Genomic DNA, 24757 nt, shown 5'->3' on the forward strand with positions numbered 1-24757 from the left:
TTGGCCTTTAATGAGATAACAGAGAAGCTCAAAGTAATGGTTCTGTGCTACGCTCTGTTACAGGCGTTTGAAAAACAGTAAGACGGCCACTGAGGGTCCTCGTTACCTGTTCCGAGGCAGAATCAACACTGAGGTCATGGAGGTGGAGAATGTGGATGATGGAACAGGTGTGTGTTATTCTGTCAAATAACTTTTCCCAATTCCATCACCGCCAATATGTTATTGCATCACTAATACATAGTTTGAAAAAAAATATTTCAACTATATAATCCATTCATTATGTACTCACTTCAGTGTTATTTCAGTATCATTGAGATACTATTAGAGTTTTTATTATTATTTTAAATTCTGTTTTATTTGTATATTTTAATTTTAGTGAAAGGTTTAGTAATTTAGTTGGGTTTTTTTTGCATTTTTATTATTATTATTTTTTTAAAAAAAAGGTCTGTATAGTTTATTTACATTTTTTATTTCAGCTTTAATTTTAGTTATTTTAGAATAAGTTAAACTAAATGCTGCCTTAAATCATACATTTATATATATATATATATATATATATATATATATATATATATATATATATATATATATATATATATATATATATATATCAGTTAACATTTAATTTATTTCAAGAAAATATTTTTTATTTTTTATTGTTTTAGTTTTATTTTACTATAATAATGACTTTATTTCTTCCGTAAAACACAAAAGAAGGATTTTAGCAGAATGTCCTGGCTGCCCTTTTCCATAAAGTGAATTGGGAAAGTGAATATCAAGCTCCAAATGTAACAAAATGCCACCATAAATGTAGCTCAAATAAGTCATGTGACATACAGTACAATCCAAAAGTTTGGAACCACTAAGATTTCTAATGTTTTTAAAAGAAGTTTTGTCTGCTCAGCAAGGCTACATTTATTTAATTAAAAGTACATTAAAAAACAGTAATATTGTGAAATATTATTACAATTTAAAATAACTGTGAAAATAAATATATTTGACAAAATAATTTATTCCTGTGATGCTAAGCTGAATTTTCAGCATCGTAACTCCCGTCTTCAGTGTCACATGATCCTTCAGAAATCATTCTAATATGATGATTTGCTGCTCAATAAACATTTATGATTATTTTCAGTGTTGAAAACAGTTGTGTACTTTTTTTTCAGGATTCCTTGATGAATAGAAAGTTCAAAAGAACAGCATTTATCTGAAATACAAAGCTTCTGTAGCATTATACACTACCGTTCAAAAGTTTGGGGTCAGTAAGAATTTTTATTTTTATTTTTTTGAAAAGAAATTAAAGAAATGAATACTTTTATTCAGCAAGGATGCATTAAATCAGTCAAAAGTGGCAGTAAAGACATTTATAATGTTACAAAAGATTAGATTTCAGATAAACACTGTTCTTTTGAACTTTCTATTCATCAAATAATCCTGAACAAAAATATTGTACACAAATATTTTGTACAATTGTACACATTAAATGTTTCTTGAGCAGCAGATCAGCATATTAGAATGATTTCTGAAGGATCATGTGACACTGAAGACTGGAGTAATGATGCTGAAAATTCAGCTTTGCTATCACAGGAATAAATTACTTTGTAAAATATATTCAAATAGAAAACAGTTATTTTAAATTGTAATAATATTTCACAATATTACTGTTTTTACTGTATCTTTAATTAAATAAATGTAGCCTTGGTGAGCAGACGAAACTTCTTTTAAAAACATTACAAATCTTAGTGGTTCCAAACTTTTGGACTGTACTGTATATATAGGCTTTAATGGAAATCCATCCATTTCTTTTAAAATCTTTGCACTCTCATGGGGAAACAAATAAACTATATAACTTTAATTTCTGCAGATATGCTGTTTCAAAGTGTGTGGGGTATGCGTTTAACTACTTTAACAGCTAAAGGTTAGAAAAATGGAATTTTCTGGGCAGGATGACAAGCACTTGGAGCCCGGTGACTAGATGAACTCTTGAGTGGAGTGTGTCTTGGCGAAGGAGAAGCCCTGATTATCAGTTATATTTGTAGAAGCAATCATTTGCTCCCTGGCGGACCTAATATCTGGCTGCTCTGGAGATGGATGGGTTTCAGTCCACGGAATCTAAACAAAGCCAACACCGCCGCATTTGCTTGTGGGTGTTTTCCCATTCTCCCCAATGGCTCTGTGTAAAATCCAGACATAGACTATTATTCGCCTGTAATGAAAGCTGTTAGGCTGAGGGAGACTTCCTGTGCATGGCTGTAAACGTGCACTCGAAGTCATGGATGGAGTGTTTCTCTTTGATTTGGGTTTCAATTGTTTAAATTAAAGAAATAACACTCAGGTTAAAGCTTGTAGCATTATAGTATGAATTAAAAAAACTGCAAGGGCTAATGAATCGGTTTTAAATGGATGGTACTTCAAATGAAAGTTGAGAGCCATTTGGAAATTGATTCAATTGAATCAAAGGAAGATGCTGCCTGTGGGGGCATTAAACCACCAGTGGTTGTACAGATGGATGCCTGTAATATGTCCAGTTCCTGTTCCTGAGAGGTGTAATCATTACAACACAAAGCCATTCATGAGTGAAGGAAACACATTGACTTATTATGGTGCGAAAGAACTGCCTATTTCTAATGCATGAGAAAAGAAACTGATGAATAAATCTCACCTTATTTGTTTTTTGCTGAGGTGTTTATTCGCATATGGTTTTCAGAGTTATACTCTGTCAGACCTTGCTTGTAGGGCAATCATGATTATTGCATAATCATCATCCAAATAAGGTTGAAGCAAATATAGAAAAAAACTTGCTTGCTAAGCAAAGCATAGTTAAATTTTGAACAATGTAGAACTTATCCCAAAACAATGCATGAAAATGATCAAGAAACCACCACACACAGTATTGTTTGAAAGTTTCAAAAAAACTTCTAAAGGATTTTGTTCCTCTGAGACATTAATGCAATCAGTGCTTCAAGATGGGTTTTAATTCCTGCCTGTTCTTCAGGACTGTTCAAATAGCATGTCGATTCTTCACGGCCTTGTAATTAGAGCAATTGATTCGTCGTCTGCCTGTGATCCATTTCATTCATGGGCTGTTTTGTTTGTTGCCTGTTTCATGTGGGAATGTTTCATTTGTTCTGAACTTTACTGCTCTCATGGGCTGTTCACACTGCTTTGTTTATGGCCAAGAACATCTATTTTGTCATCTGGGCTGCTTTGATAGATAGCCTGGCATACAAATGTGGAGGGAAGGCAAGAATGCGAAACGGAGAACATCGCTGGTTGTGCCACATGTAGACAAATGGGCCACAAAGACAAAAGGAAAATATGTTTTGGAAAATCCAAGGAAGTGGCCTGAGAGAGCTATAAAAGGCGTCTCTGACAGGCAGACATTGATTACTTGTCGGTGTTTTTCCTCAGCGGATTACCATAGCAGCGGGAACATCGTGAACAACGGCTGGAAGATCCACAACACAGCGAAGAACAAGTGGTTCGTCTGCATGGCAAAAACGCCAGAGGAGAAGCAGGAATGGCTGGAGGCCATTTTAAAGGAGAGAGAAAGACGAAAAAGTGAGTAGTGATGGGATTATATCTGCGGAGTCACAAAAACGGTACATTAGTGTATTATGAGTCAACAAATAAGTCTTAACTTAAGATTTAATGGTCACATTTTGCTGTAAAGTATTTCAATGTAATGTATTTTTGTGTTTATTATATTTTTATTATTATATTTTTATATATACAAATTAAATTTTAAAACAGAAATATACTGACACATTGATTCTCGAAATTAATGTATCATCGACATAGAGAAACTATAATATTTGTGTAATGGCACCTTTTTTTTTTTTTAAACAAGTATTAAGGTAAGTATGGCCAATACCTGAATTAAATGTTTGTTTGTTTGTTTTTTAATTTCAAAGGATAAAATGAGTAATTATATTCAACATTAAAATTTAATAGTTTTATCATTTATAATTATATAATTATATATTAGGGCTGTAACTTAAATTTTTAATCAAATTAATTAAATGATGTGCCGATTAATTAATTGCAATTTAATTGCACATCAAATTCAGCTGAGAAACCCCCGAAAGATCATTTAAAGTCATTATTGTATTAAATGAGAAAAGTATCAAATAGACATTACAAAAAGTAGCTTTAGAAATAAATATTTTATTTGAATCAACATAGAATTTATTACACATAAAATTTTAGGCTACAAAGGCCATGATTTTTTTTTCAGAAGCGGCATCTGAATCGGTATTTAGATATATTTACAGACCAAAACAGTTTGGTAACCAACATTCTTCAAAATATCCTATTTTATGTTCTGCAGAACAAAGAAAGTCATACACGTTTGAAACTATATGAGGGTGAGTAAATGTAAACAAACTAAATTTTTATTTTTGTGCAAACTATCCCCAAAATATTATTATTATTATTATAACAAATTATACACTAAGGAAGAAACTAAAAGTGCCAGTAGTTGGTGGTAAATATCTAAATGAGTAAGTAATTGAGTCATTCATTAATTCGATTCATTCAAATGGCTGATTCATTCAGAAAAGTAAATGGCTCTCTTTATGAATTGGTTATTGAATCATTGGTTCACCCGATTTATTAGCTCAAAACGCGGATTTATTCAGAATCGAAACACCGTTGTGTGTTGTTCAGAGACGCACTTCTGCTCTGGATTTACAGGTAATATTTTCATTATTAAAACTGAGCAAAAACAGACAATATCGTGCCTAAAATAACAATATTAACTTCTTATTAATTGGACTGTTGTATAAATCAATATCACATTTGCACTCGTGCTATTCGGAACAAAAACAGCATTCGTGTGAGATTGTGCTCGTTACTCCACGTGTGATACTCCATAACTACTAAATCATATGATATAAATATGAGACACAAACTCATACACGGGCATTTTTGCTCTGATATCTTGAATTTTAGGGGCATTCTAACGGCATTCTATAGGCTACATCACGCAGTGAGTTTTTGCCATGCATCATGTTATATACATACACTGCACTATACATACAACACATAAACAATCTGTGTAATTCTGGGTTCAGAAAGTGAAATCTTCGATCTCTTATTTGCTTTTCCAGCATTGAGACTGGGCATGGAGCAGGACACCTGGGTGATGATATCTGAGAAAGGCGAGAAGCTTTATAACCTCATGAGTAAACAGGGCCACCTCATTAAGGACCGCAAGCGCAAACTCACCACCTTCCCAAAGTGCTTCCTTGGAAGGTAGGTTTCTGTGCTCTGTCTGTGCAGATAATGGCTGTAATAGACTCCAGGAGAGATTACAACAGGGGTCATGGCCTGTAGTATCATAGGAGATCGAGTGACATGTTGAGAAAGAGAGTGTGTAGCTGTATGAGTGACTGTAGTGATGGGAGCACATAACATTTCATTTTGAGCACCTTTGGTCGCTCATAAATATCAGAGCAGTGCAGTATAAAGGAGCTGAAATGGTCCATTTCTGTGCTTTTAAATCTAACCTTTCCTGTGGAGTCCATCAGTCTCTTGCTTTTTTTTTTTTTTTTTCCTTAAAGATTTTGACTGTGTGTTGAAGAAATCGCATCCTTTTTTTGGTTGTGAATCTTCTTTTAAGAACAGTTTTTATATGGGCTTCTTATTTAGCAATGCACAGTAAATCTGGTCTGTTTTGAATGGTACACAGAGTTCCCTGCTTGCTTTAAACTGTTCAGAGACACCACAGGGCTAACTACTTGCAGACCTGCAGACTTTTTTGGCATTATCTAGATTGATTTGAAGGAAATTATGAGGAATTAATTAAAAAATAATCACAAGTTAAAGGGAACTGAGAGAATTACAGGTTTACAGTGTGTTGTTGACAGCTGAAATACTAATCACATTAGTCATATTATTTAATAAACAGATACAGTCACAAATTCTGTATGGCCCAGACTATAAACCAGAGACTGTGGCGGAGAAGTGAAGCTCTTATTTTATCTGCCTCAAAAATCTGATGACCCAATTAACCTAGTTGCTTTTCATACCAATGATGTACAATGGAGATATTTTGAGGCAGCATTGCTATAGTCACAAACACTTTCAAGTGTTTGGGCTCTTTTTTATTTTTTTATTTATTTTTTAAATCACTTTTAAACAATTTAATGAGTACTTGCTGAGATTTAATGATAATCTTACTCACCCCAAACTTTTGAACTGTAGTGTATAATAGCAACCTAATTCAGTTAACCCTGTGTTAATGTCTTTTTAAACCCTGGGTTAAAGCCACTTTTATAGCAACTGGCCTTTTTTTTGCAGTGTTTCATGCTTGTAGTTTTGGTCACACTTTTTATTTTAAGTTGTCCTTGTTTACAGTATGTACATTCAAAAGTGCAGTTAGCGATTGTTTTTGTTAAAAACACTATTGAACGTGGATCACACCGAGCAGCACAACACACCTGTAGCCTATTAGCAGTTCGGGGCGTATCCACACATGATGAGGAGGAGAGAGAGTGAGCAAGAGGGAGACTGTAGAAAGAGAAATGGCTTAGAGACATTACAAAAAAGAGAAAAGGTCAGAGGAATATCACTAGAAAATGATCAGGTGAGAGCTTTAAGACCTGTGTTAATGTTAGAAAAAAGGGCATTTCTGACATTTTCAGTGCGTGATATTGTCCTGTTTTGTTGTTGCTGGTATGCCAGAGCGTGAGCTCTTAAAAGGGCGCCAGGAGCACCAGTTCATTTGCATTTAAAGGGACACACAAAAATATTCTACAAGTTGTCACTTCTACTTGAGTCTCTCCATCATTGTCTGACTCCGGTTCGAACATATAAGGCTGAACACCACTACTGACAGCTTCTGATATTTTCAGTGCATGAGATTGTCCTGTTTTGTTGTTGCTGGTATGCCTGAGCATGAGCTTTTGAAGCTCCGCCCTCTTCTTGAAAGGGGGCCAATAGCACCAGTTCATTTTCTTTTAAAGGGACACACAAAAACAGCGCTCACCGCCCAAAAAGTGGCAATTTTAACATAAAAATATAAAAGCTATAAAAATGATCTTTGGGCTATGTTGAGCTAAAAATTCATATACACACTCTGAGGACATCAGAGACTTATTTTACATCCGTCAACCCACCAAATGCAGGTGGATTTTACCAGTGGCATGCAATGCAGTCACTCCTACTAGCCACTTTGGCGGGTTGAACAACCAGTAACTTCGGAAAACCACTAGCCACAGTGGCTGATAGGCAAAAAAGTTAATGTCAAGTCCTGTTAGAAAAGCTTTCCAGTGCTAGAGAGATCTAAGCAGGAAGGCCTGAAAATGGATGCCCGAGTTTGCATTGTTTCTGCTACATACGTGAGTAACATTGATTTTCACAGAACCCAGATGCTGTTGTTTTAATGTTAGCTATAGTATCAGGACAGTTTTAAGTGTCATTGGAGCATTATTATGCTTCGCTTCAGCTTGGATAAAGAGACATCCATTCTTGCATTAGTTTGTTGTGCATTTAGGGGGCAGAGCAATGAAGTGAGGGGTGTGTTTGTTTTTGGTTGAGTTTCAAATAACTGTTTCACTTACTGCACCTTTATGTACTGAGTAATATTAATTAAGTACATGTACTACTTATAGGTTTAAGGTTTGGGTTTAGGATTAGTTGCATGTACTTATGCATCATGTATAGTTATTACTATAGTAACTGCATTAGGGCCTAACACACCGTTGGACACTGTGTAATAAAGTGTTACCATAGTTTTTGAGGCAGTTGGGCCCCTTTTAATGCCTGGGTTATGAAACCATTGACCACTTTGCATTGTTAACCTAAAATTGCAGTGCAGTGTGAAACGATGCGGTGCTAGAAAGTAAAAACAAGTTATTTAACATCAACCAACCAATCATAAACTGCCTCAGTGTTGGCCTTATTAAACATTCATGACTTGTGTTTAATTTCAGCATTTTAAGGAAACAGTAACAAAGCTGAGACTTAAAGCAGAGCAGATTTATCTGACAACATTTCCACATATAGACAAGCAGGTACTAACACAAATCAACATTTATAAAATCATAAATATGCAAATAAGAATGTAAACCCAGAGTTCTCGTATAAAACCTTGAAACCTGACTACACAGGATTAAGGACTAAACCATGGAAACATGAAACAAGGTAACCCAGGACTATGTTAACCTAAGGTTTACAATACTGGCTTAACATTTTCAAATGTTTCTCAACAACTTAGAGGATAACCACAAGGTAGTTTTCTACACAAGTGTTCGTCGTTTCAGTAAGTTTGATCTGATAGATATGTTGACGCCTACCTTTGAAGTTGTTAGTGTGAACATCTGCAGTCTGCATTATGCTTCATCACCCAGACCAGAAAATATAAAGCCGATTGTTCCAAGATGTGTTGGATTTTTCCTGCTCTGATCTTTTTTGTTTTAAGTGTAGTTGGGAAATCCTCAGAATGAACTCAGATTAACTCAGCTCGCCTAGAAATCCTCTCTCTGCAGCTGGCATTTATAATTTAAACCCTCTGAGATGTCAATACAACAACCTCACCGTATGCTAAAATGAGACTTTCAAAACCCTATGACACTTAACCACAAGCAAGACTTTCACTCTTTATAATGCCATTCTTGGTTGGGATTTGTCTTTCAAAAGAAAAAAACCTCCTCAAAGAACAAGTTCTCATACTTGTGGCCAGATTATATTGTAAATGGATTTAGAGACACAACTTGTTTCCCCTAGCGTTTCCAGACAACACACAGACAGAAAGGTCTGGAGTGGGAATGGATTCATTAAGGATAGAGATCACAGACAGCAGATAATGTTCATGAGTGGGTGGTTTGTGTGTCTCAGAAAGCCAGATGGACTGAAGAAACATATGAGAGCAGAACCTGTGAAAAAATATATCTCTGTTTGGGTGAGCATGCTGAAACACTGTGGTGATGTGGCCACCAGTTTGTGTTACTAATTTAATGCGTGATTTGCAGCCAGTAGTAATTTTGAGCAATCTCTTCTCTTTTTTTTTTTCATGGCTCTCTGTCTCCACTATTTTAATATCATTTCAATCTGTTCTGCTTTCATATAGTTCTCCCCTTGAAATAAGTCTCTCTCTCTTTGTTATATGTGCTAAATTTGATTGTTAGCTCTAAAAGGGGACCTTTTATGCAAGATTCACTTTTATAAGGTGCTTATGGTGTGTGAGAACAACCAGCATATAATGGTAAAAATCCACTCACTATTTTTTTAACAATTCCCAAAAATCAAAAGCATTCTCTTAAAACGAGCTGACTCAGATTCCCCCCTACGATGACGTCATGGGGGAGAAGCCCCGCCCACAGCCGGTGATGATCTGCCCTGTTAGCATAGACGCAGCCCTGAGTCAGAAGCAAGAGTCCGCCAATTCTGTATCCTTGTTGAAGCAGCTGGAGTTGTACAATGTCTGCACCAAAAATTTAACTATGAAATGAAATCATGGTTAAATTTCATTTTCAAAGGAAATGTCCCAAAGAAAATCAGTAAAGTCTTATACGTTTGCGCCAATTATTTTGCTATTCAGAAAAAAACGTGTTGCATTCTTGTTATTTCTACTTGAGTCTCTCCATCATTGTCCGACTCCAGTTCAAACATATTAGGCTGAACACTGCTACTGACAGTTTCTGACATTTTCAGTGCGTGAGATTGTCCTGTTTTGTTGTTGCTGGTATGCCAGAGCATGAGCTCTTAAAAGGGCACCAGGAGCACCAGTTCATTTGCATGTAAAGGGACACACAAAAACATTCTACAAGTTGTCACTTCTACTTGAGTCTCTCCATCATTGTCTGACTCCGGGTCGAACATACAGGTGCTGGTCATATAATTACAATATCATCAAAAAGTTGATTTATTTCACTAATTCCATTCAAAAAGTGAAACTTGTATATTATATTCACTCATTACACACAGACTGATATATTTCAAATGTTTATTTCTTTTAATTTTGATGATTATAACTGACAACTAAGGAAAATCCCAAATTCAGTATCTCAGAAAATCAGAATATTGTGAAAAGGTTCAATATTGAAGACACCTGGTGCCACACTCGAATCAGCTAATTAACTCAAAACACCTGCAAAGGCCTTTAAATGGTCTCTCAGTCTAGTTCTGTAGGCTACACAATCATCGGGAAGACTGCTGACTTGACAGTTGTCCAAAAGATGACCATTGACACCTTGCACAAGGAGGGCAAGACACAAAAGGTCATTGCAAAAGAGGCTGGCTGTTCACAGAGCTCTGTGTCCAACACATTAATAGAGAGGCGAAGGGAAGGAAAAGATGTGGTAGAAAAAAGTGTACAAGCAATAGGGGTAACCGTACCCTGGAGAGGATTGTGAAACAAAATCCATTCAAAAATGTTGGGGCGATTCATAAAGAGTGGACTGCAGCTGGAGTCAGTGCTTCAAGAACCACTACGCACAGACGTATGTAAGACATGGGTTTCAGCCGTTGCATTCCTTGTGTCAAGCCACTCTTGAACAACAGACAGCGTCAGAAATGTCTCACCTGGGCTAAAGACAAAAAGGACTGGACTGCTGCTGAGTGGTCCAAAGTTATGTTCTCTGATGAAAGTAAATTTTGCATTTCCTTTGGAAATCAGGGTCCCAGAGTCTGGAGGAAGAGAGGAGAGGCACACAATCCACGTTGCTTGAGGTCCGGTGTAAAGTTTCCACAGTCAGTGATGGTTTGGGGTGCCATGTCATCTGCTGGTGTTGGTCCACTGTGTTTTCTGAGGTCCAAGGTCAACACAGCTGTATACCACGAAGTTTTAGAGCACTTCATGCTTCCTGCTGCTGACCAACTTTATGGAGATGCAGATTTCATTTCACAGTTATTAAAACACTTGTTTTAATTATAGTGAAGCATTATTTATCATGGCCATATTGGTTATCAGCTGATATTGGTGATTGATTGATTGATTGATTGATTGATTACAGTATTAGTAAATATTGGATATTTATCAGGTGATGTTTATTATTTAAATATGGACTTTCGTTTACACATTTATTGTTTGTTTTTTGATAAAATGGTATATACCAGCAATTTATCACTTATTGGCAATGCTTTAACAATATTTATCAACATTTTCAGTTACAGTGCATCTCTAGTATATTCAGTCCCATGACCTTTATAGTTACAACACCATGTTTTGCCACTTGAGCGATAGGAACATCTGTGTTTCTTGATTAAAACTCTTTGTGATCCGGAGCTGGAGGAATTAATCTCAGTAATTTAGTCAGGAGGAAAGTGATGTGATGTACAGTTCAGTTGTGCAGAAATGCAGGTAACAACTTGAAATCAATTACCAAAGTGACACCAGGCTGACAAACCCTGCATTATTTCCTGTGTTTTCAATCTTTATCTTTTAATCATTGAATTTCATTCTGTCATAGATACTGTGCTGATGTTATGCTCTGTCTCTTTGTCTCCATCTGCATACTTTCTTTAGTCAATTTGTTCACTGTAATTTTTGCTTTCTATTTCACCATATCCATCATTCATTCAATCACCTAAAACCTCAGAGGTCTGCTGGAGTTTGAGATGGTTCTAATGCTATATCACCATGGGTTCCATAAACTCTGGGAAGAGCCACAGGATTACACTGGTAGAGCTTGGCATGTTCGTTTTGGTTTTGTGGAGGGGTGGATGGGAAGGAGAGCTGGGGAGGGAGTGGTGGGAGAAGAATCAGATATCCTCCACTGAGACAGTGGCTTTACCCAGCAAAATTACAAAATTATACAGGGCAGTCAATTTAACTTTCTTTAGGAGGAAGACCAGAGAAAGGTTGAAAAAGATCAGGGGAGAAATAGAAAAGCAGTTTGTCTAAAAGTTTTTTAAAGACTTGAAGTTTGAGGAATATTTAATCCTTATGTAGTTTGAATAGATAGACAGACAGGCAGGCAGACAGGAAAGTGACTGGACTTAAACTCCTTAAACTCCACCACACTACAGAAGAAGACTATTAATTATTAATTGTTAAATCTCTGTGTTGTGATCACTCAGTTTTAATGGATTTTGTTGACAGTCATTTATACTCTTTGTTTGTCCTCACATTATTTTATTGTCCTCTTTCTGTCTTTTCTTAGTGAGTTTGTGTCGTGGCTGATGGAGATCGGAGAGACCAATAACCCTGAGGAGGGGGTTCATTTGGGTCAAGCCCTCCTGGAAAATGGCATCATCCACCATGGTTAGTTCCATTTCCTCTCTATATGCCATCATGTTATATCTTTGACTATATTCTGACTTTCAACATTGTACTGTACATTGTACTTTCAACATGCAGTACTTTCAAGTACTGGATGAAGATGTTTACAGCAACTATGCTGTACACACAAAAAAAAAAAAAAAAAAAAAAAAAACTGGTATTCGCGAGGGACTGCCATTTTTATTTTTAAAATAAAAACAATCAAAATAAAAGATTTACTTAGAAATTTAATTTTGTTTATCTGCATATCATGTGTAACCATGCAAATATTGTTAAAGGTGCCATCGAACGTTTTTTTACAAGATGTAATATAAGTCTTCAGCTCAAAATACCCCATAGATTTTTTTTTATTAATTTTTTTAACTGCCTATTTTGGGGCATCATTAACTATGCACCGATTCCGGCTGCAGCCCCTTTAAATGCTCACGCTCCCCTCCCCTGGAGCTCGCGCTTGCATAAACAAAGTTCACACAGCTAATGTAACCCTCAAAATGGATCTTTACAAAGTGTTCGTCATGCAGCATGTCTAATCACGTAAGTACAGTGTTTATTTGAATGTTTACATTTGATATTGAATGAGTTTGAGGCTATGCTCTGTAGCTAACAGCTAATGCTACACTGTTGGAGAGATTTATAAAGAATGAAGTTGTGTTTATGCATTATACAGACTGCAAGTGTTTAAAAAATGAAAATAGCGACGGCTCTTGTCTCCGTGAATACAGTAAGAAACGATGGTAAATTTAACCACATTTAACAGTACATTAGCAACATGCTAACGAAACATTTAGAAAGACAATTCACAAATATCACTAAAAATATCATGATATCATGGATCATGTCAGTTATTATTGCTATTATTGCTCCATCTGCCATTTTTCCCTATTGTTCTTCCTTGCTTACCTAGTCTGTTGATTCAGCTGTGCATATCCAGAAGTTAATACTGGCTGCCCTTGTGTAATGCCTTTGAACATGAGCTGGCATATGCAAATATTGGGGGCGTACACCCCGACTGTTACGTAACAGTTGGTGTTATGTTGAGATTCGCCTGTTCTTCGGAGGTCTTTTAAACAAATGAGATTTATATAAGAAGGAGGAAACAATGGAGTTCGAGACTCACTGTATGTCATTTCCATGTACTGAACTCTTGTTATTTAACTATGCCAAGGAAAATTCAATTTTTAATTCTAGGGCACCTTTAAATGATTAAAATGTAAACTTAAAATCTAAAAGTGTACTTAATATTTAGATATTAATTAAATATTTTAGGTCAAAGGGGTTCGGCTGAAGAAAAAGTTTGGGAATCCCTGCTTTATACAAACAGTTGACTCTCAGAAATAGAGAAAAAAAAATCTGTCATCGTTTACCTACCATCATGTCAACTGTATCAATTTCTTCTGAATAACACAAAAAATTAGTTTGAAAAAATATCTGTGTTTTTTTGTTCATGAAATGAAAGTCAGTAGTGTTCAAAGTAGTTTTGGACCTCATTGACTTACACTGAATGGACAAAACAGTTAAAACATTCATCAAAATATCTTCTTTTGTGTTGTGCAGAAAAAAAAGTCATACAGGTTTGAAATGACATGAGGGTGAGTAAAAAGTGACATTTTCCCCTCTTAGTTATAATAACACTGTAAAAATTAGAAGCATAGTTGAGAGTCAGATAACAATAGATAACACTTATGCAATTTTTATAATTATGTAAAAATGTAATACACCATATTGAACTAAAGGCAGTTGGAGATTTTTTTTGTCTTAACCAATAGGCATGACTATCATCATGCTTATTCAATAATCTGCTTAGCTCAAATAGTCAGTTGATGAGTTTCATCATCACTATTTGTACTCAGTACTATTATTCATTTGTTAATGCAGATGGCTGATTGGACAAATATCCCTCTTATTATTTCAAGAGCCCTGACATCATTGTTCTCAGGCCCTGAGGAACTCTGGGAGCGTCCAAGAGCAGATGGCTTTTTATAACTTTTTCTCTGTTTATTTAAATGTTCACAAATATTCATTGCTTTACACCCTGCTGTTTGTTTAATACTGAGGGAAATGGCTGAACTTCTGCCCACTATTTCTTTTATCATTTTTTTGGGTGGTGGGGTTCAGTTCTGCTTAATGCAGGCTCACCGTATGGACTTTTTTTTCCTCTAAAGGAGACTGACTGGCTTTGAGCCAGGACTTCATGCTAAATCACTTTTCACTTCACCGCTTCCTAACAGGGAGAAATAAATTTGAGCATTAGGGCTCCCTGTCCACTCCCTCGCATTTACAGCTTTGGTGAGAAAGATATTTAAGCCTTTACTGTTCACTAAGAATGATGAATTCATTTGGCAGAAACAGCGGGATTACTTTTCATAAGCATGTTGGTGTTACTTGCATATGTGCTTACATGAAGCTGAAAGCCTCTAAATTCCATTGAACAGATTATGAAGATCTTTCTGAGTTTTTGTAGCCTTTTGTGTCATTGTTGTAAAACTTTTAAATACCAACAAAGATATTCAATCAGCCTCATTGTAAACAGAAAATCGCCATGCATTGCAAAATTTCTATCGCCGTGCACATGTAAAATTCATCAAAATAGAGTAAAAGGTACATGTTTTAAACTTTTACATTACAGTGTTGATGTATTTATTTGAAAAATATGTGCTAATGAATGATGTAAAAGGTGTACAGAGTTTTAAACCTAAAGAAATCAATACTTTTACCTTTGGTAAATATGTTTAAAATCACGAAATGTGTCCAGTATTATCAGTAGACTTTATTCTTCATAGAGTGGGTCGCCACATATACCATTTGAGATCCTATGACCAGTTGAATGCTTCTCTACTGTATCTTCATAGCACCACTGTTATTGGACACTTTTGATTGTGGAATAAATTAGAGCTTGAACTAACATCTATTTGAATAGCAAATTGAAATATAAATTGTATATATCATATACATTGTGTGCAAAAAAGGGTATAAAAATTATTTTAAAAAAATCTTTTCACAAAACTTTCCTCTTCTATTATTTTCCTCTACTACTAATTATTTTGTGGGACGGCTTGTAAATGAAATTTATTAGTATTATTGCTATTATAGTTGGTAATATTTGCATTTATTTATTTATATCTTAAAATTTATTTCTGTGAGGATGGCAAAGCTGAATTTTCATTGTCACATGATCTTTCAGAAATCATTCTAAAATGCTGATTGGTGCTCAAGAAACATTTCTTATTATCAATATTGAAAAAAAAAAGTTCGGCTTAACATTTTGGTATAAACCATGATGCATTTGATGCATAGAAAGTAAAAAAAAAACATCTTTAGTAACATTGTAAATGTCTTTACTGTCACTTTTAACAAATTTAATGCATCTTTTGCTGAATAAAAATATTAAAGGGTTAGTTCACCCAAAAAACTGCTAAAGTCATGTGAACCATTGAAATTTCAAAACACTTATGATGTAACGAAGCCTCATTTACTGAAATCATGTGACTTTGGCACTCCGAACCACTGATTCGAAACAAAAGATTCGTAAAGCTTCGAAGCTTCATGAAGCAGTGTTTTGAAATCGCCCATCACTAGATATTGTTGAATAAAGTCGTTTTGTTTTTTGGTGCACAAAAAGTATTCTCATCACTTCATAACATTAAGGTTGAACCACTGTAGTCACATGATCTGTTTTTAATATAACTTTAGTACCTTTCTGGGCATTTGAAAGTGTTAATTAACTTGCTGTCAATGGAGGCCTCACTGAGCCATTGGACTTTATCAAAAAATATCTTAATTTTGTTTGGAACGACATGAGGGTGAGTAATTAATGACAGAATTTTAATTTTTGGGTGAACTAACCCTTTAATTTCTTTCAAAAAAACGTACAGACCCCAAACTTTTGAGCGGTAGTATAAACGCAAATTTATGTAGAATTTGGAATTAATTGGATGCATTTTGTTGTAGTCTTAATTAAATCTCCACCCTTTTAAACTCATTCCAGTTACAGACAAACACCAGTTTAAACCGGAGCCGAAGCTCTATAGGTTCCGCTACGATGACGGCACATACCACCCTCGCAGTGACATGCAGGATGTCATCTCCAAGGTAACTCAACTGGCTGTGCTCTGCTAAATGGCTGGTTTCACTCTGTCTCTTTCTGCCCTTTGGAAAAGTTCGACATAAAATAACGAATGTCCTTCTTCCCTCAGGGTGTGAGGCTGTTCTGCCGACTGCATAGTTTATTCACACCGGTGATCAGGTAAGGAGCCAGTATCTTAGTTCCACCTCATTACAGCTGTCTCTAGTCACACCAGCTCTGCCAGGTGCGTTCACACCCCTGCCGTTTCTCCTTCCACTCTAAAGATAGCACCTACAGGAAAAAACAGGAGGCTGATAAGTGATAAGAAATCACTATATTAGAGGTCTTATCCAGAATTAGATTTGTTATTGATTCTTTTATGTATGTGTGAGCACATAGCAAAATAATTTTGAAGCCATTGTCTTAGTTCATAGAGTTGTGCACAATGTTGTGTCATACTCATACGTGTGTAATCAGAACTGCACTACAAATGACTGGAAGCCGTAAATGTGAAACAGGTGCAATTTGAGGTTTTGGCAGCTGACAGGCCACAGGATATTAAATTCTGCATAGCTAATGGACTCTGAGGGCACGTTTTCTTGTTCAGGTGATCGGATGAATCCATTTTCTGCTAAATCCTGCCTTGGTTGTTGAAGGACTGTTGGGTTGTACTGCAAATATGCTATCCCACAAATGCATTCTTAAGAGTTCCAAGCCATTTTTTGGAAGGTAAAATGCATAAACAGCTCTCATTTCAGTTTGTCAAAGCAAAGAATGTTTACTTTGGGTGTGCATCTGTGCATTTGCATTGCTAAATGTTGTCTACATCTGTAAGGCTGGATATATGCCAAATATGGGAACACCTTGCAGAATCTGTGAAAAATGTGAATAATTTTAACAAAATAAGAGAGATCATACAAAATGCATGTTATTTTTATTTAGTACTGTCCTGAGTAAGATATTTTACATAAAAGATGTTTACATATATTCCACAAGACAAGAAAAAACACAATTGATTAAAATAACCCCGTTCTAAAGTTTGGGAACCATTGATTCTTAATACTGTGTGTGGTTACCTGGATAATCCATGACTGTTTTTTGTTTTGTGATGGTTGTTCATGAGTCTTTTGTTTGTCCTGGGCAGATAAACTGCCCTATGTTCTTCAGAAAAATCCTCCAGGTCTTGCAGATTCTTCAGTTTTCAAGGATTTTTTGCATATTTGAACCCTTTCCAGCAGTGACTGTATGATTTTGAGATCTATCTTTTCACACTGAGGATAACTGAGGGACTCAAACACAACTATTAAAAAAGGTTCAAACATTCACTGATGCTCCAGAAGGAAACACGATCCATTAAGATCCGGGGGCTGAAAACTTTTGAACGGGATGAAGATGTCTTCGAAAGCAACAGAAGATATGTTTCCCAGAAGACAAATTAAGTTGATCTTCAAATTCAAAAAGTTTCCACCCCCCAGCTATTAATTTATTAATTGTACAAGTAATACCATAAATTTTGTTTACAGCCGACAATGATCATGTGACTGATCACGTGAGCAAGCGTATTCCCAGGTTCTTAGGACAGAAGTTGTTCCTCCACCATGAATAAATCACCATTCAAATGCATTGGTTTTATCACTGATGTGCCATGCAAATTGATTTTTACAGACGTCCCCATGAGAAACAATTTCCGTCCAAATAGGGCTTAAGAATGCCTATATGCCCACATTTCTGTACTCTATACAGAGAATCTCTTCCTTGTGGAGCTATAATTGGAGAATCCAGCTCTAGTTTAATTATCTGGTATTTCCTGCTGGTTGGAGGGGTTGTGGGTGGGTTTTATGCCCCCGCTTTACCCATATAAAGACTCTTCTGCACCCCGAAATCCAGGATGAGTAACATTCCTGACATACTGAGAGAAGTAGAACAAAAAGAAAGTAAATATCTAAAAGTTTTAGACAGAAGAGGATTTTGAGGATTTGAAAGGTTTGGTTGACTTTGCATACACTTGTCCTACAGATTGCAGTGCTCTTGTTCCAGGCATATGACTGCCTGTGGTGACGCTGTTTACCCTCATTTGTCATGGTGACAGTTCTGGCTACAGCTACAGAGGAAAGGGCTGGCTCCATGTCTGAAGCGGTTAAATCATGGCAAGGCCTGTCCAGCCTCACACTTCTGGTCTGTGATTAAAACAAATCCTTATATTATCAGACAGAACCCATCACAAACACTCGAGGTGCATGTTGAGAGAGTTACAGTGAGATTCATTTGAGAGAAAAGGCACATTTCCTGTCATCTGGAGGTGTTTGGTTGTGTAAAAACAGAATGGGGATGTTTTTGGAATTCTCAGAACTGCAAAGAGCTAAGTTTGGCGTTGAGTATGTGTGAGTTGCAGGGTGTGGGCCCTAGTCTAGCCCTCTGACCTAGCACAGAGAGTGTCCCCCAAGAGACCCCTGGCTTCATGGGAAAATCATTGCTCCATTTCAGTTCCCGTGGTCTGGAAGCAGCCACAGTGCATCAATTTGACCCGCTCCAGGCACTGGATCTGGACCAAAGTGAGCTGTGAGACACCTGCTGATCTCTACTTGAGCAGAGAAACACATTGTATTTCGAGAATATAGGCATCTTGAAACACTTTTTTTATAAAATGAAACCATTTTTAACTTGATACACCATCTTAAATATGCAACACCAGTTACAGGGCACTCAAGAAATGGTGTGAGCTGCACACATTGTCCAAGATGCCTGTCTAGATGTTTCTGGCTTTAGCAGTGTCTTTTGAAGGGCCTGAATTTGAATTTACTTTTCCTGGAGGGTTTTAGCATGCAATTTTCAAACTGTCAGCTTGCTGATCCATCCACGGTCAACGTTTTCATTCTGTCATATCTACACACAAAATGTTCTGATTTGTTCATGTATTCCTTCACTGATTCATTCAATGACTTTATAAGGGCCTTTTTTGTGTTTTAAGTGAGACACTGAATCATTAACTGTATGATTCATTAAGAACAGTTGTTTACAACTGAAAAAACAACTGATTTGGATTCATTCACTGATTAGTTAACTGGTTTAATGGCTTTAGGTGGTGACAAGTGTCTCTTTTGTGTTTTGAGTGAGACATTGAATCAATAATTTAATGAATCATTAAAAATAAGTCATTCACGACTGAAAAAAGTGTTCAGATTCATGTACTTATTTATTCATGGATTCATTCACTGAATTATTCAATGGCTTTCATGAGTTTGTATGCCCATATAATCTTTGCATACATGGTAAACAGTTTTGACTTACTGCCCGCTATGGAGAAGCATGGAGAGGATATTCTACTCGAGCTCCGATTTGCCCTAGAACTACCACATAGGTTGAATACATAAAGGAGAAAAAGGGAAGGAGATGCTGGGGATGCCAAAAGAACTGATGCTGGGTAGAAGTAAGAGGCTGCTATTAATTAGGGGTGAATTCAGGTTGATTGGGACACTTTTTGCCATTGAGATGACTGGGGAAAAGTGTCTCAATCAACCTGAATTCACTCTAGAAGAGTAGGTGGGTGTACTCCTCCCGAAATTATGTTTGATAAGTTCACTTAGTTGGTGTTTGTGTGTTTTTTATTGAGACATTCAATCATTAACTCAATGATTCGTTAAAAATAACAGTCGTTCACAAACGAATGGAGGGAGGGACTTCTGTAAACCCAGGAGGGTTTCATCGTGTAAACTCAGTGAGTCAGTGCACCACTGCTAAAAATATCAAAACTAAAAAAATGCTAGAAGAAAATCTTCTTATACTCCAATAATAAGTCATCAAACTAAAGTGTAACCCTAAATTCACTCTGCAGAGAGAAATGTCTGCTTTAACTTTGTGTCACTTACTGTGGTCAGCAAAAGCAGAATATAGAGGATCCTTATTTGGTCAAATGTTGTGACCCCTGTGCAACCCTGAAATAAATTCAAGGTAAAACACTTGTTTGGGCTTCGAAAAAAATTGAGGGGAAAGGGTTGTTATGTGAAAGCCCAGAACAGCTCTCTCAAGAGCTTTTCAAGCGGATGCAAGTCAAGACAAAGGTTAACAGTTAACTTGAAATGTGTGTCTCTTGAGGCTACTGTAAAGAAGAGACATTTTTGAACTGGTCAAGTCAAACGTTCCTTGTTTTCCACACAGGGATAAGGATTACCATCTACGAACATATAAATCGGTGGTAATGGCCAACAAGCTGATCGACTGGCTGATAGCACAGGTAATATTTGATACTGTTTTATAAACAGATTGGAAACACAGTGACCTCTATAGGAAATGAGACCGGAGGAACGAATGGAGCAAAAGTAGTAGGTGTTTCCTAAACAGGCTGGATAATCTTAAATATACTGAGGCGGAAGTGAACTGTAACAATAAACCATCAACTAGCCACATAGTCTAGTTCTGACCACTTAAAATCAGTCGAATCACTATGAGACTGCAGATTTGGATTAAATTTGAAGTGTAGTTCAGATATTTAGAGGCAGCTTTCATCTTATTGAACACTGGCATGCATGAATGTGATGTATTGTGTTTGACCATGAAATTATTACCAGGCGGTCAACCCAGCTAACAAAAATATGTTCTAAGAACATTCCCATTAGTTATAAAAACATTATTCTGTTCTCTCAAATGTCCAGTTTTTTAAGTTTTAAATAAATATATATATATATATTTTTTTTTTCTTGGTTAAGTTAACATTCTACTTTACGAATTTCCACTTAATCGAACATCCAACTAAACATTTCAGGTAAAGACGTTCCATGAACAATGTGTAATGTTTTTTGAGAACACTATTAAAGACAAGATAACTTTGAACAAATGTTTTATTAGCATTAATGGAAGAATGTTTGTTTATAACTTTGAGAGAACCTTGCCACAACATTAGCTAAAGTTCTGAGAACATTCCCTGTTATCTGGGAAGTGACCCTTCAGAGTTATTGCACTGGACCGCAGTAGTGATTGTGTGAATTAAATATGTTTCTCTGGAGCTCAAGGTAGGGTGTGTGACATTTTGACCACTTGTAAGCAGATAAAGAGAGTGGCACTTGTCTTTTTCTCCTCTGCAGGGTGACTGCCGAAGCAGAGAAGAGGCGCTGATCTTGGGGGTGGAACTGTGCGACAATGGATTCATGCATCACGGTATGATAGCTGTTTGTTTCATTGTCTCTCTTTTTTATTTCCTCGCTTTGTTTCTGTGTTTCTGTCTGATTATACCTTTTCTTTTTGTTTCTTTGACATTGTATCTCTGTCAACGTTGTCTTTTTTATTTTTTTATTTTGTCATATCTTTTTTTATTTTGTCATATCTCATCCCAAGTGTCAACCAGGATGTTTTATGCATAAACCAAAGAAAATATAGTGAGGTTTATACTTTAAAACAACAGCAACAATGAAAAAAAAAAATGCAATATAAATGTGTTCAGATTTTTTTTCATGGATTCATTCATTGATGTGTTTGATGATTCATTTTCTGATTCGTTCAGCGGCTTTAGGTGGTAGGGGTGACAAGTGTCTTTTTGTGTGTTTTGAGTGAGATGTTAACTCAATCATTCATTAAAAATAGTAACACAACTGAAAAAGCAATTACACAAAGTGATGAACGAAAATGATTTGTTCACTAAATAGGCCTACTGCTACAAAATAACATCTTACACAGTTTTGATTCTTTATTTTGTTTTTAGAATGTTTTGAATGAAAAACATAAGAATTTTAGATTAAGAAAATGATTTTTTGTAGTGAATTAGCTAAATTCACATTGCAAAACTTTTCCTCTAACTGGATTCTGCACATTCTCTCTCTTGACAACAGCCTTGACCTTCTCCGCAATCCAAGTTTGACTGGCTTGTTTTCATGGCAACTGTTTGTTTACAGGATTCGGGTCTCATTTTCAGGGCACTTGATGCCAAAGTCCACATCATGCTTGTGTGACTCATTTATAGTCTAACATGGGCTGTTCTCTACAGCCTGCAATTGAGTTTCATACATGGCTAACTACCAACAAATTTATGGAACGTAATAACTACACTGGCGCTTGAATTTTTTGGCCTTGTTTGAGATCATGGCATTCATCCATTTAAGCTAGTTCACTAGGTTATGTGACCATTAAAGCTAATTCAGCGTTATCTAATCTTGCCCATAGAAGTGTGGAGAACACTGGACCTCTTTTTCTCGTTGGGGGCATTTTTACTACAAAAGTGAAGGGATTGTTTAGAGCCCATGTTGCCCTGGTGACAGATTGAAATCCTGGCCTGTTCCTTTTCATGGGACCCACTTTCTATAGAAAAGGCTTCCCCTCTGAAACTCTCTGTACAGCTCTTGTCATTCCAGTACATTGTGTTACTCTCTTCTGTGTACAACTCATATTCAATTTACACATCAATTTGATCCTTATATAACAACAAAGAAGCTGTATAGAATAGAAATAGAAATAGAATAGAATAGAATAGAATAGAATAGAATAGAATAGAATAGAATAGAATAGAATAGAATAGAATAGAATAGAATAGAATATCAAGTGATGAAACTGGACTGGCCAAGATGAAACTATTCTCTGCGGGTACATGAGCACTGAATGGCCGCTGATGGCCTGGAGCTCACATCTGCGAAAGCGTCTAAACAAATTGTAAAATGGGCGCTATGTTTATATATGAGTCACATATTTGAAATAACTACATTTTCACCTTAAAAAACTCTTAAAACTACATTAATTGACCCAACAATGAATGTATTTATTTGTATTTAAACTATAAATACAATGTAAAAACATGTATGTACACAATAAGTGCATTGTATCAAATGATTCATTTAAAGGTAAGTACATTGTAGTTAAGGCCACTTAATATAAAGTGGGACCGTAAAAAAAATATGGTGGATTTGCTTGACCACCATGACAGTTGCCACAAGCGGAGTGATACAAATGGTGAAATGATTCCAGCGCTGATACTGGGGGAATATCGCACGGCTCTCAGCCAATAAGATTCGAGAACCAGAAATAACTGCTATATAAATATAATATAATAAAAAAACAGAGATGTCACACCCCAGGACATGTCAGCTATGTAGCTTTTATTTAGCACTACTGAATGAGCATCAGGTATTATTTGTCCTAAAACACCTTGCTTTTGTCTTTTCGCAGTTTTGGAGAAAAGCGAATTTAAGGATGAACCTCTTCTGTTCCGCTTCTTCGCTGACGAGGAGATGGAAGGTTCCAACACCAAACACAAGCCCATAAAACACGATCTAAAAATAGTGGAGAATGTCATCGCCAAGTTGCTGCTGGTGAGAGATGTCATCTGTAATCGCCTACAGCTGATGGCACTTACAATAGCACACGTTGGCGTGAGCCCATGTGGTTTTCATCCACTCGCATGGGGCTTTTCTGCTTCAGCACGTACGGGGGGTCTGAACTCGGGCCAGCTTTGACTCTAGAGTCTTCACCAGTAATTATGCTTGACTGTTCCTAAAGCAGCCTCTCATTACACTTTAACATGAAGTCAACTGGTTTGACAGTCTTGGCCCGCGAGAGTCTGAAATTCACATTCTAGGAGCGGCTCAAAAGCATGAATCGTAATAAAATATCACTGCATGACACAGCAACAGCTAACACTATTAAGTTATGATAACTGTGAAATGTGTACTCTGATTTCAGATAAAGCCAAGTGAAGGAGGTTATGGCTTCACGCTAGAAGATCGAAACAGAGTACCCATTGTCAAATCAGTGGAGAAAGGTTCCCATGCTGAGGTGCGTGTGTTACCTTTGTGTGGGTGGTTGTAAAAAAAAAACAGACATGGGCCATGAGGTCACTGAGCCCAACATACACAATTCAAAACGCCATCGAAACTCGATCCTGGAGGGCCATTGTCCTGTAGAGTTTGCTCCAACTGGCCTCAACACACCTGCCTGGAAGTTTCTAGTATGGCTGCATCCGAAAACTTGCTGACTTGTTGCCTCTCTGTTTGTGCATGAAGGTTCCTCGTAAAACTGATTTCAGACAGATTTCTGAGGCAGCGCAACAGTTTAATGATCTACAGCAAAATAGAGTGAGATTTGGTGAGAACTAAACAAATATTTAATTACTACAGTAGTAATTCTCACTAGAAATTACATCAGAAGTGGAAAACATTGGTCCAAAATGTACAGAAACCGCAACTTTCAGACGCCATCTTTCTTATTCTACCTTAACTGTCACCGAATGGAAAGCATAGGATTGTGGGATTTCAAAGGCATACATCTGTGCTACCTTCAAAACTCAGATGAAGGTATGTCAGGAGACAGGAAGTGAAGCTAACATTGGATTCGGACATGCCTTGATGCTTTCCTACCTTGGAATGCGTCCTCCAAAGACAGCATTTTAAAGTTTTCGATGCAGCCCATGTCTAGTAAGACACTGATTAGCTGGCTCAGGTGTGTTTAATTGGGGTTGGAGCTTAACTCTGCCGAACAGTGGCCCTACAGGA

The 24757-nt window shown here is 36.5% G+C and overlaps 1 protein-coding gene across 3 annotated transcripts in view; it reads left to right on the forward strand.

Annotated features, from left to right (window-relative positions):
• prex2 (phosphatidylinositol-3,4,5-trisphosphate-dependent Rac exchange factor 2) overlaps positions 1-24757 on the forward strand; it is a 150283-nt gene that overhangs the window by 44517 nt on the left and 81009 nt on the right. For all 3 annotated transcript variants that reach the window (XM_067378256.1, XM_067378257.1, XM_067378258.1), the window contains 10 exons: positions 64-167; positions 3412-3561; positions 5112-5256; positions 12108-12208; positions 16212-16315; positions 16420-16469; positions 20445-20520; positions 21368-21440; positions 23436-23578; positions 23949-24041. In XM_067378256.1, the coding sequence (XP_067234357.1) occupies positions 64-167; positions 3412-3561; positions 5112-5256; positions 12108-12208; positions 16212-16315; positions 16420-16469; positions 20445-20520; positions 21368-21440; positions 23436-23578; positions 23949-24041 (1039 nt within the window). The remainder of the gene's footprint in view (positions 1-63; positions 168-3411; positions 3562-5111; positions 5257-12107; positions 12209-16211; positions 16316-16419; positions 16470-20444; positions 20521-21367; positions 21441-23435; positions 23579-23948; positions 24042-24757) is intronic.

Source organism: Chanodichthys erythropterus, chromosome 23, assembly GCF_024489055.1.
Source record: "Chanodichthys erythropterus isolate Z2021 chromosome 23, ASM2448905v1, whole genome shotgun sequence".
Classification (NCBI taxonomy): domain Eukaryota; kingdom Metazoa; phylum Chordata; class Actinopteri; order Cypriniformes; family Xenocyprididae; genus Chanodichthys; species Chanodichthys erythropterus.